This window comes from Podarcis bocagei, assembly GCF_964188305.1.
Source record: "Podarcis bocagei genome assembly, chromosome: 3".
Lineage (NCBI taxonomy): Eukaryota > Metazoa > Chordata > Lepidosauria > Squamata > Lacertidae > Podarcis > Podarcis bocagei.
In genome coordinates, this window is record NC_138127.1 from 15,386,587 (window position 1) to 15,399,564 (window position 12,978).

General features: G+C 44.6%; 1 protein-coding gene across 14 annotated transcripts in view; it reads left to right on the forward strand.

The window, feature by feature from the left end:
• GREB1 (growth regulating estrogen receptor binding 1) overlaps positions 1-12,416 on the forward strand; it is a 110,089-nt gene extending 97,673 nt beyond the window's left edge. For all 14 annotated transcript variants that reach the window (XM_081188938.1, XM_081188948.1, XM_081188939.1 and 11 more), the window contains 7 exons: positions 1,212-1,416; positions 2,466-2,640; positions 2,726-2,944; positions 4,840-4,975; positions 7,069-7,269; positions 9,773-9,911; positions 12,061-12,416. In XM_081188938.1, the coding sequence (XP_081045064.1) occupies positions 1,212-1,416; positions 2,466-2,640; positions 2,726-2,944; positions 4,840-4,975; positions 7,069-7,269; positions 9,773-9,911; positions 12,061-12,224 (1,239 nt within the window). In that variant the 3' untranslated portion in view covers positions 12,225-12,416. The remainder of the gene's footprint in view (positions 1-1,211; positions 1,417-2,465; positions 2,641-2,725; positions 2,945-4,839; positions 4,976-7,068; positions 7,270-9,772; positions 9,912-12,060) is intronic.
• The last annotated feature ends 562 nt before the right edge of the window (positions 12,417-12,978 follow it).

The window sequence follows — 12,978 nt, forward strand, 5'->3', positions numbered from 1 at the left end:
GAGTGATGGGCAGGGACAAAGTGGCACCCCTTATTTCACAGCAGGGATGACGACTTCCTCTTCCTCGGGTACAGTTTGCCAGTCCTCTGCCTGCCAAATAAATAGGCTTTTTATTGGAGAGACAGCCATCCATAAGCTAAGCATATGGAATATTACATTAACATGCATGGCTAAGCATTGCACCACCACTTCTTTTTGGGGGAAATTATGAAGAGCGTTTATTATTACCACCTGCAATGTCACAGAAAACAGGAAACTTTTGAGTCTACCATAATATTTCATCAGGCTGAAAATTAAGCAAAGCGGGAGGACAGGAGACGGGGGGGGGGGGAGTTTGGTATTGAAGCCATAGTGTCTGGATTGGTCAAAGTTCAGTTTTGTTGTATAATTCTAAAAGGGTTTAAGGGCTTCGTTATGAAGAGCACTTCAGAATTTATTACTTCGCTCTGCTCGGTGTCATGACATTGTTAACTGTACAGTCCCTATCCCTTGAAGGAGGATAGAGGATGGTGGAATCATTCTACGCTCAGTTCTCCCAAGGCAAACCACCCCTGCTTCCTTGACACACCTCTCTGGCCTTTGGGTTGGCAGCTGGACAACCCAATGCTCTTCAGAGGGCCCTGAGACCTCAGTTCATTTGTCTCAACCTGGGGTTGTATCAAATTGCGCCTCTTCGATCCAGCAGAGGCTTCCATGACACAAAAGTGGGGTGTTCAGTACAAAATTCCTGAAATACTCATCCAACAATGAATGCGATAAGTGAAGTGATCCAGGCATTTACAGTCATACCTCGGGTTGAAGTAGCTTCGGATGAATATTTTCAGGTTGCGCTCTGCGGCACCCCGGAAGTAACGGAGTGCGGTACTTCTGGGTTTCGCCGCTTGCGCATGTGTGGAAGCGGCGAATTGCGGCCCGCGCAGACGCATGGACGTGGGTTGTGTTCGCTTCTGGATGCGAACGGGGCTCCGGAATGGATCCTGTTTGCATCCAGAGGTACCACTGTATTTCATTTCATTTGGTTTCTCATGAACGTATTTAAATTTTTAGCTAGCAGGTAAGCTGTTCAGCTTTGTGTAAATTGCTGGAAACCTGTTGATTACAATGAAACAATGCCAGTATATTTAGTTGTTGACCCTCCTCTCTCTCTCTAGCTTTTTTGTTGTTACTGCTTATATTAACCACCATAATAACACAGATTCCTAACTTTATAGAGCCAAGATTATATAAAGAGCCCTACTTTTACTCCCACAACTGGACGTCACGAACATGGACTTTTTAACCTTTACCATGCAATGGATGGGGCCAGCCATTTGCACATCCTAGTCGTCAAAGAGTACGAAATGGCAATATATAAAAAATACTGGCCCAATCACATCATGCTTGTTCTGCCAAGTATTTTCAACAGTGCTGGAGTGGGTATGTATATGGTGAAATTCTCGGCTGTGTGAATGCAGTGAGGTCTAAATCACATGAATTTTTTGCATAATTAAATAAAGCCTTGGTTGGTTATAGGAGTGGCTTGCGTGGTGGGATGGAACCAAAACAATAGCCTCCTGGCACCTTTTTGGAGGGGAACGTAAGAACGAATTAAGAGCCTGGCTGCTGGATCAGACCAGTGGCTCACCTAGTTCAGTATTCTGTTCTCACAGTGGCTAACCAGCTGCCTATGCGGAATTTTCAAACAGGGTATCAAAGCGGATTGTGAAATATCAAAACAAGCATGGATAAAACAATAATCCACCATTGAAACACAATCACCAGGCTAAAACAGCATCAAAGTGCAGGAACGCAAAGAGTCAAAAGCAACACGCAATAGATTAAAATCAGCAACAACAGAATCAAAAGCTTATTTAAATAAAAATGTATTCAGATGCCAGCAAAGCACAAAACAGAGAGGAAAATAATCTTACCTCGCCCTTCAATATGTCAAAATGACATACGCATATTCAAATTTAATCAAGTAATGAATCAACTAAAAGGCAGGTGCTTATTCACTAAGCAATGCAATCATTTACATGGCTACTCAGAAGTAAGCCCATTGCATTTAGTAGGACTTACTTCCAGGTTTTAGTCTAGAATCATAGAATCATAGAGTTGGAAGAGACCACAAGGGACATCGAGTCCAACCCCCTGCCAAGCAGGAAACACCATCAGAGCACTCCTGACATATGGTTGTCAAGCCTCTGCTTAAAGACCTCCAAAGAAGGCGACTCCACCACACTCCTTGGCAGCAAATTCCACTGTCGAACAGCTCTTACTGTCAGGAAGTTCTTCCTAATGTTTAGGTGGAATCTACTTTCTTACTCCCAGGTTTTAGTCTAAAAATACTTGAATTTGCTGTCAGCCTTAGAATAAAGCAAAGTTGAGTGTGTGGGTGTGAGATAGTGATACAGCAAAAGATTTCTAGATAAAATGTTGATTTCAGTTCTCCCGTTACAGTGTGTGGTTTGCTTCTCTCTTTTTAGGCGCTGCTCACTTCCTAATAAAAGAACTGTCCTACCACAATCTGGAGCTTGAGCGAAATCGGCAGGAGGAGCTAGGTATTAAGCCTCAAGACGTCTGGCCTTTCATCATCATCTCTGACGACTCCTGTGTCATGTGGAATGCTGTAGAAATGGATTGCTCAGGTGACAGAAAAAGGTAAAGGGCGGTTTCATTGGGATGGCATATTCACTGGGCTTCCTCGAGCAATCAGATTTTGAACTGTTTCTCTGGCCCCTTGCAGCGAATACACATGGACTGAAAGGAACATTTCCTTGAAGCAAATTCTTCAGCACATTGAATCGACTCCGGATGTCACCCACTATGCCTTGATTGGGATGAGGAAGTGGTCAAGTAAAACCAAGAGCAGAGAGATCAAGGAGCCGTTCTCTTGCTGCCATGTTCACGATTTCATCATGCTGAACGTGGACCTAACGCAGAACGTTCAGTATAACCAGAACAGGTGAGGCAAGGCTGATGAAGTAGATTTTTGTCTCTGATAGCATAAGCCACACTATATTTGATAGTCCCTAAGAAGCTATAGGGACGCGGGTGGTGCTGTGGGTTAAACCACAGAGCCTAGGACTTGCCGATCAGAAGGTTGGCAGTTCGAATCCCCGCGACGGAGTGAGCTCCCATTGCTCAGTTCCTGCTCCTGCCAACCTAGCAGTTCAAAAGCGCGTCAAAGTGCAAGTAGATACTTGCTTTTAGTCTGTATTCAGTTGACAGTGAACAGTTTTAACTGGTGTGTGGGGGGTGTCTTTTAGTTTTTATATGATTGTGTTGGTGTCAATATTCATTTATTTCTGTTGCTTCGCTTGATTAATATCGTAAGTTTATATTTTGACATATTGCTAATTCTTCTTTTGATGTGCCGTCAATTCTTCCTTTGCACATCGCCTACAGGCTTCTTGCACGAGGCAACGGAGAAACATAACTAATAAAAGGAAATAAACAGGGCCAAACTAGATGTGATGATTAATGTGTCTTTGCATTTAACTTGCATGTTAAAACAAATGCAAATGGCAGTTCTTATTTATTTATTTATTTTTAAATGATATTTATTGAAATTTTTTGAATTACAGAGAAAAAACAAAGCAGAAAAAGAAAAAAGAAAAAACAAAGAAAAAACAAACCACACCCATCAATACAAATTCAAAAAACAAAAATACACCGCAAACAGACAAAAATAAATCCATCATTCTCAAATTCTCAACTCTCATTACCTTCTTTCTTTGACCTCCTCCTCCTCCCTTTTTTTGTATCCTGGTTAATAATTATCGCAGCAAATCCTTTCCAGATTTCATAGTATTCTGTCATTACATTACCTTAATCTATTTTCATCTTATCTTAAAGAAAACCTTAAAAACTTAAAACTTAAATCTTATTTTTACTGACTTCTCACAACCATAATATTCTTACCTAATTCTTTAAACATTTTTGCTAGAGCCAAGTAATTTCGTTCCAACATTTTTCTAACATTCATCAATTTTATAAAACAATCCTGGTAATAAAAAGAAATAAAAACAATCCAATCTTCATCCAGCGTCCTTTCCTCCTGGTCCCGGGTTTTGTCAGTCCTTTTTATCCCATCGATCTAGCGCATTAACCTGGTAACCGAGGCCCTTAAATCTCTTCCATGTCCCTTCCGCAGCTCTTCTTCATATTCTCCTTTCACTCGTGGGAACTCCAGCTTGGTGATGTTTTTGACCCTTTTCAACAAATCAGCCCCTTTTCCATAGTCCAGACTCATTTCCATGTGGTATTTAAAAACATGTTTCAGAATCCCTCCAAAATTAAGAGCCCCCACAGCTCCAAACATCTCACGGCCCATTGCCAGACTCGGAAAGTCCAAACATCCCTGCATAGGGGTGTCTATCCAACCCCCCATTTCCAAACCAAACCAAACTTTATCTTTCCAAATCTGGCTTTTTCCAAGTTCAACAAATGGCAGTTCTTAAGGGAGGTGACAATTATCAGGATCTTGGCAGGTGGCGAGGAGGAAGTTTTTACTTTTCCTCTCCTGCTGTGGTCCTGATGAAGATAGCTTCTTTGAATCCCTCACTGGCATCATGTGCAAAAGTTTTCAATACCACACCTGGCTTATTTAATTTAGAAAAATATATATATAAACAGCTTATCTACGTGGGGCTTGGTCCTTAATCTCACAGCGGCACTGCCTGCCAGAGCACTGATACCCCTTTTCTGTCAAATGTCACGCTTGAACCAGTTTCCTTGATGTCTTGGTTTACACTCTTCCTTTTAAAACCATATCCACCACTGCGATTTCCGTGCAATTTGAAATACTTCAGCTAATGAAGGCCTATTGCTTCTTGCATTCTGTGTCCCCTGTGACAGGTTTGTGTGTGACGATGTGGACTTCAACCTGCGTGCCCACAGCGCTGGCCTCCTGATCTGTCGCTTCAACCGATTCAGTGTCATGAAGAAGCAAATTGCCGTTGGCGGGCAAAGGTCCTTTCATATTAAGTCAAAGGTCAGAATTCGGAAATTTCTGCGAAATCTCCCACTTTTTGTTTCGTTCTTATAATACAGTGGGGCGGTGGGGGGAAAGAAAGGAAAGACGTTGGTGCAACGGGCAAAGTCACTCATTTGTGCATGTCAGCTTGTTTTCAGTTTTCATTGGGAATATGTGAAACAGATAGATCCTGTTCAGCCTTTCCAAACCTCCCATGATGAGGGAGGATGCAAACTCTTATCTGCTCTGTTTCATCCTCCTCACCTGCCATGCTGCCCTCTATCTTTTAGAGCAGCCTTTCTCAACCTGTGGGTCCCCACATGTTGTTGAACTACAACTCCCATCACCTCTAGCTAGCAAGGCCAGAGCTCAGGGATGATGGGAGTTGTAGTGCACAACATGTGGGGACCCACAGGTTGAGAACCGCTGTTTTAGAGGATGATAGTCTGCTGTGGGAGCCTTTGTATTTATTTAGAATCCAGATTATGCAGGTCACAGCAAAGAAGAAGAATGATAAGCATTATTTTATTGTTGTTTTTCTTTGTTGCATGCTCTGTAGCAATTTGATAAGAAGCTTATTATTTGAGAAGTTGTTGTTTTTGTAAGTGTATACAGTGGTACCTCAGGTTAAGTACTTAATTCATTCCGGAGGTCCGTTCTTAACCTGAAACTGTTCTTAACCTGAAGCACCACTTTAGCTAATGGGGCCTCCTGCTGCTGCCATGCTGCCTGAGCACGATTTCTGTTCTCATCCTGAAGCAAAGTTCTTAACCTGAAGCACTATTTCTGGGTTAGCGGAGTCTGTAACCTGAAGCGTATGTAACCCGAGGTACCACTGTACCATTCCAGGAAGAGGCTGCCCCCCCCCAAAAAAGCCTGAGTGATTCTTAGAGGGGAGGCCGGTAGCTTCATGCTAGCACACCAGCACTGCTTGCAGAAGCTGCCAGGTTCTGTCCCCAGCACCTCCAGGTAGGCCCAGTCTGAAATCCCATAGAGGTCCAGCCCATGAGTGTGGACAATACTGAGCTGGACAGATGCATGGTCTGACTCAGAACAAGTCCGCTTCCTGTGTCTCCCTATGAATGGTTCTTAAGTGGTAGTGACACAAGTAAGGGCCTGTGCTGCTGAAGTCAAAACTCTCATCGGTAGGACATTCTCCTGCTGACACATGCTTAATTAGAAGGGCACATGCATCCAAATGATGTGACGCCAGATCGTACAAGGTTCTAAATCACGTGGGGAAAGCTGTGCCTGAGTGGAGGCTCCCCACTGCATAGCTTCACCCCACCCCACACCCTTAATACATGGAGAGCATTGTGGCCAGGTGGCAGGGAAATGGTGGAGGGCATGGATGATTTAGCAGGAGGTTGGACTAGATGACCCATGGGGTCCCTTCCAGCTCTGCAATTCTATGATTCTATAGGCCAGCTAGTCATGTCTTCTTCACTCTCCCCTCTTTGCTATACTAATCGAGAGAGGTCTTGAGCCAGTGTGGTGTGGTGGTTAAGAGTGGTAGACTCATAATCTGGGGAACCGGGTTCACATCTCTGCTCCTCCACATGCAGCTGCTGGGTGACCTTGGGCAAGTCACACTTCTCTGAAGTCTCTCAGCCTCACTCACCTCACAGAGTGTTTGTTGTGGGGGAGGAAGGAAAAGGAGAATGTTAGCTGCTTTGAGACTCCTTTGGGTAGTGATAAAGTGGGATATCAAATCCAAACTTCTTCTTCTTGAAGACCTGAACAGGACCATATATTTGGTTGTTTTTTATTAGAAGAATTTCATTTATAAAAAAGATATAGAGTGAGAAAAGAAAGAAAGAATGAGAATGAAGGGGGGGGGGGAATACTGTTACGTTATCATACATTAATATACAGATGTGTATATTATCATTATCCTTATACACATATAATTGTCAGTAACCTAATACATTCTGTGTAAACTCACTCCAAATATCATTGTATTTATCCAAAGAAAGTCTGTGGTCTATAAACTGTCCACCCATATGTGGCCAGCGTTGTCACTGGTGTTAATTGTATTAACCTGTAGGGAGCCTTCCCTTGCGTTTTTAATCTACATGTCACACTCCCCCTGTATGGCGCGTCCCTTTTAGGTGTCGGATAACCCCGTTTCGATTGCCCCGGCTCAGTACATATGCGCTCCCGACAGCAAGCACACCTTCTTGGCTGCTCCTGCTCAGCTGCTGCTTGAAAAATACCTCCAGTATCACAGCCACCGCTTCTTTCCTCTCTCGCTGAAGAACTACAGCCATCCAGTGCTATCTGTGGATTGCTACCTTAATTTGGGACCCCAGGTAATGCATTTGGTTTGTTTGTTGAGTATGATAAACAGCTTTCTTTGTCTCCCTGTGCATGATTCTTAAGTGGTCCAAGTGAAAGCATGTGCTTCAGCAGTTAAAACTCTCGCCTGTAGGGCGTTCTCCTGCCAACGCATATTTAAGTGGAAAAGCACATGTGTCAAAGTGGAGCAGGTTCCAGTGCAGGTGCAAGGAGGATGAGCTGTTCCTTCATGCTCCTCCGAGGAACCTTGTGCACATGCTATGAGCTGCAGCTTCAATGCCATGTGGCGTTGGGAAAGGCCATCACTTACAGTTGTGATGGCACAAAACAGATTTTATTTTATTCTGCCATACTCCCTCCCCCCCCCACTAGCAGACATTCAGAACCTTCTCAACCAAAAAGAAAAACCCAGAAGAAACCAAAGTTGGGAGCAACCCAATACCCCCTTTGGTTCTAAGGTTTACTTAGAATGCCATGGAGAGATGGACTGGGAAGTCCTTGGAAAAGGGATAATATATGGATATTGAATGATGATGATGATGATGATGATTTATTACTCATACCCCACCCATCTGGCTGGGTTTTCCCAGTGTATATGTCATAAAAATACATAAATGATTTAAAAAAATAAAACAAATTTTATTTTGTTCACCATGACAACCCCCAAATGGCATACATTTGCTACGAAAGAGTCACATGGCATTTCAAAATGTTCTTATTCTGAATGGTTGCAGATGTTTCTTTGGGCACACTAGTTTGATCATGCTAAAATTAGCTGTGCTTTAGACTGAGGGGACTACCGTAGTTTTCGCTCCATAACACGCATTTTTTTTCCTCCTAGAAAGTAAGGGGAAATGTCTGTGCGTGTTACGGAGCGAATGCTTCCCTCCTCCGTGGTTTCCAGCGGGAGAAGAGCCGCTGAATGGGGAGGAGAGAGGGACAGAGTGCCTGCTTCTTTAAAGGAGCAAAGCGAGAGGGGAGAGGAGCCGCTTACACGAGTGTAAGCGGCTCCTGTCCGGTTGGCTCCTTTAAAGCAAGAAGGTTTTGCTTCTCTCCCTCCTCCCCACTCAGCGGCTCTTATCCCGCTTTGCGGGGGGAGGGAGAGAAGCAGAGCTGGAGGGACAGAGAACAACCGGTAGGCTCCTTTAACGCAAGCACGTTCTGCTTCTCTCCCTCCTTAGCGAGCTGAAAAACTTTGCTGGAGGGACAGAGAGCCTGCTTGCTTTAAAGGAGCAAAGCGAGAGGGGAGGGGAGCCGCTTACACGAGTGTAAGCGGCTCCTGTCCGGTTGGCTCCTTTAAAGCAAGAAGGTTTTGCTTCTCTCCCTCCTCCCCACTCAGCGGCTCTTATCCCGCTTTGCGGGGGGAGGGAGAGAAGCAGAGCTGGAGGGACAGAGAACAACCGGTAGGCTCCTTTAACGCAAGCACGTTCTGCTTCTCTCCCTCCTTAGCGAGCTGAAAAACTTTGCTGGAGGGACAGAGAGCCTGCTTGCTTTAAAGGAGCAAAGCGAGAGGGGAGGGGAGCCGCTTACACGAGTGTAAGCGGCTCCTGTCCGGTTGGCTCCTTTAAAGCAAGAAGGTTTTGCTTCTCTCCCTCCTCCCCACTCAGCGGCTCTTATCCCGCTTTGCGGGGGGAGGGAGAGAAGCAGAGCTGGAGGGACAGAGAACAACCGGTAGGCTCCTTTAACGCAAGCACGTTCTGCTTCTCTCCCTCCTTAGCGAGCTGAAAAACTTTGCTGGAGGGACAGAGAGCCTGCTTGCTTTAAAGGAGCAAAGCGAGAGGGGAGGGGAGCCGCTTACACGAGTGTAAGCGGCTCCTGTCCGGTTGGCTCCTTTAAAGCAAGAAGGTTTTGCTTCTCTCCCTCCTCCCCACTCAGCGGCTCTTATCCCGCTTTGCGGGGGGAGGGAGAGAAGCAGAGCTGGAGGGACAGAGAACAACCGGTAGGCTCCTTTAACGCAAGCACGTTCTGCTTCTCTCCCTCCTTAGCGAGCTGAAAAACTTTGCTGGAGGGACAGAGAGCCTGCTTGCTTTAAAGGAGCAAAGCGAGAGGGGAGGGGAGCCGCTTACACGAGTGTAAGCGGCTCCTGTCCGGTCGGCTCCTTTAAAGCAAGCAGGCTCTCTGTCCCTCCAGCAAAGTTTTTCAGCTCGCTAAGGAGGGAGAGAAGCAGAACCTCCTTGCTTTAAAGTCAGATCACATAGCATGACCATGGCTACAGTTTGCACCAAAAAAATCACGTACCCACTGTTACCTGGGGCTGCAGTGGTGCAAAAACATGGTTACAAACATGGATCCACATGGATCCTCAGGATTTTTGCATTGGGCTACCCCAAACTCACCGTCAGATCACATGTCTGTGGCCACAGCATGAACCACAAAAATCATACATCCACTGTTTCGTTTAGAATATTTTTTTTCTTGTTTTCCTCCTCTAAAATCTACATGCGTGTTATGGTCGGGTGCGTGTTATCGAGCGAAAAATACGGTATAATACCTGCCTTTGTTCCCCTTGCAAATCAGATTGCAGTTTGCTATGTCAGCTCCCGACCTCATTCTCTGAATGTGTCTTGCTCTGATATGATATTCAGTGGACTACTGCTGTACCTCTGTGATTCCTTTGTGGTAGCAAGCTTCTTGAAGAAATTCCACTTTCTGAAAGGTAAGAACCAAGTATTGCCGACACACCAAGCTATGACTTGTTTCTGACATCTTTGCTGTGAGAAAGAGGGCGGAGGGGACATTCTGATCCATGCCTAACTAACATTTGTAGATATATTGATGCCAGTTTTGTTTTTGTTTTAGTTATTTAAAATATTTTGATGTCATAAAATGAACAGGTCAGAATTTTGTGCCACCATCACTCCCATTCACAATCTTGCTGCGGTTGGGAAGACTTGTATGTGTGATCCATAAAAAAGCTGTCTTCTACCAGGTCAAACTATCTAGCCCAAGGTTCCCCAATCTTTGGGTCTCCAGCTGGTTTTGGACTACAATTGCCATCATCCGTGACCACTGCTCCTGCTAGCTAGGGATGATGGGAGCTGTAATCCAAAAACAGCTGGAGACCCAAGTTTGGGAAACCCTGATCTAGCCCAATGCCTATTCTGGCAGCTGCTCTCCAAGGTCTGAAGCCAAAGTCTTTCCCATCACCTACCTCCCCACCTTTTGAAGTGGAAATACCAGTGACTGAACAAAAACAAACATTTTTCTGGCATTCAAAATCCAGCAAACATTAAGAATTCAGATTTGCACCCTCGGTGCCAAACATAATGCTTATGAGAAAGAGGAGCTCCTGGGAAAAGGGGCTGTTCAGTGCTGGGATAGATATTGCCTGGGGAGAAGGAAAATGTTTAGCAGGAGCCAGGGCATGGCACAAGGCCAAGTATTCACTTCAGTTGTCAGCAAGAGCTCCGAGTGTTCCAAAGATAATTTCATAATGCCTTGCTCAACAAAGGGAGGAAGATTTAATAGGAGTAATTACTTTGCAAATGGGGGAAAGTGTGATTCCAATCCTATGCCAGATGTGGGCAGAAGGAGGGGCACATTAGCCAGTTTCCAGTGGAACCCCTGGAAGTTGTAAGCAAAAAACCCTGGGCGGTCTATCCCCTTTAAGACTGCTTTCCCCCTTTGAATGGCACTTGTTGTTTTAAATTGTTATTTAATTGAGAGATTAGATTATAGGCCTATGTTGCTATCTATACTGACCTTATTGTTGCATGGAAGCATAGAATTGTAGAGTTGGAAGGGACCCTGGCGATCATCTAGCCCAACCCCCTGCAACGCAGGAATAGGCAGCTGTCCCATAAGGGGATTGAACCTGCAACCTTGGCGTTATCAGCACCACGCTCTCACCAACTCAGCTATCCTGGCTGCAACTCAATTTTATTTGCAGTTATGCGCTCTATGACTGTAAGCCACTTGGGGCCTCTCCAAATGTCATTTTCATCACCCACTCATGATTACCATATTTTTTGCTCTGTAAGACGCGCCCGACCATAAGACGCACCTAGTTTTTAGAGGAGGAAAACAAGAAAGCAACGCAAAGCCTCTTGAGCAAAGAGGCAGGAGCGCTCCCGCTGCGCTCAAGAGGCTTTGCGTTGCTTTCACTGAAGCCAGAAGAGCAAGAGGGATCGGTGCGCACCGATCCCTCTTGCTCTTCTGGCTTCTGGGATAGCTGTGCAGCCTCTTCAGGGCAGCGGGATGAAGGCTCCCCACTGCCATGAAGAGGCTACGCACGGCTAAGCCAGAAGCCAGAACAGCGAGAGGGAGTGCTGCGCAGCGCTCCCTCTTGCTGTTCTGGCTTCTGGCTTAGCCACACAGCCTGCATTCGCTCCATAAGACACACACACATTTCCCCTTACTTTTTAGGAGGGTAAAAGTGTGTCTTCTAGAGCAAAAAATATGGTATTTGTGCCCATGATGCTATCAGGGAGGCCAAAAACAAGACCCCATTTTCATTACTATTTGTGCCTGAAAACGTTTGGGGGCAGTTATACCGCTCATTTCCAGTCAGTGCATATCCTGTGTGCAGTGCATATCCATGCTGTTCACCGTGTTCTGGGTTTTTCTTTTGTCTCACTTTGGTTGCAGTAATGTGGTAGCACTGGGGAAGCATCACAGGACTAATAAAGCAGAATAAATCCACTGTTTATGCGCTATTAACTGTTGCAGAATATACCTGCAATAAAACACCATTCCAGGAGGCCTTTGCAGCCAGTTTTTTTTTTAAAGCAGGAAATATAGAAAGTGATGCACACATGACAAAAACAACAACAACCAACAACCTATAATAATGATAATTTCCACAGGTGCCACTTTATGTGTCATATGCCAAGACAGGAACTCGCTGCGCCAAACAGTCGTCCGACTGGAACTCGAAGACGAATGGCAATTCCGACTGAGAGACGAGTTCCAAACAGCCAACGCCAAAGAAGACAAGCCCCTCTTCTTTCTGACGGGACGGCACATTTGATGGGAAATGATCACGCGGCATAAGAAGCTGTCTTTTCTCTGACCAAATAAAATGAGTTGCATGAAAGAAAAGAGGGAGGGGGGAAGGAGAACTGTGCTGTTTACACGATGTTTGCAAAAGAAGCTGCTTCATAGGAACAAAAGTTAGGCAATTTTGAAATATTTGTATTAAAGTTATATTTTATTTGACCAATTTATGTTTATAATTCCAAAATTTTGTTCGTAACCTTTTTGTAATTTAATGAACTTGAGAAAGTGACTCCCGTTATATTGAGGATGGAGCTACTGCGTAATATTTCTGTTGTTTCCCCCTTTTTTGTTTTTGCTGTATATATTTTACAAACTGTTTCGGTACCAGACACTTGTGGCACAGCTTCAAAATTATGAGATGTAGATGTAGATTCTCTCCTCTGTGTTTTTGTAAACCTAGGGTGCCAGCGTAGTAAAAAAAGAGAGGAAGTTTCATTCTTAGAAAATTGCTACTGATTAGCAAATATAGCATTGCTGATCTGCTCTATGTAGAGTGCTAAAGGCAAAATTAACTGGGATGTTCCCCAGTGCATACCCCATGGAAATGAATGGAATGTGCTCAAGAGCATTCATTTCGTGACAGGTATACATAGGAGAACATCCCAGTGGAGAGTGCCTTATATACTTATTATAATGAAAGCTTGCTTTCCATCCTAACCTCAGGAGTGCTGGCTGCTTTGCATAATTTTTAAGAGGCAGACTTTTTGTAATATGTAGAAATGTAT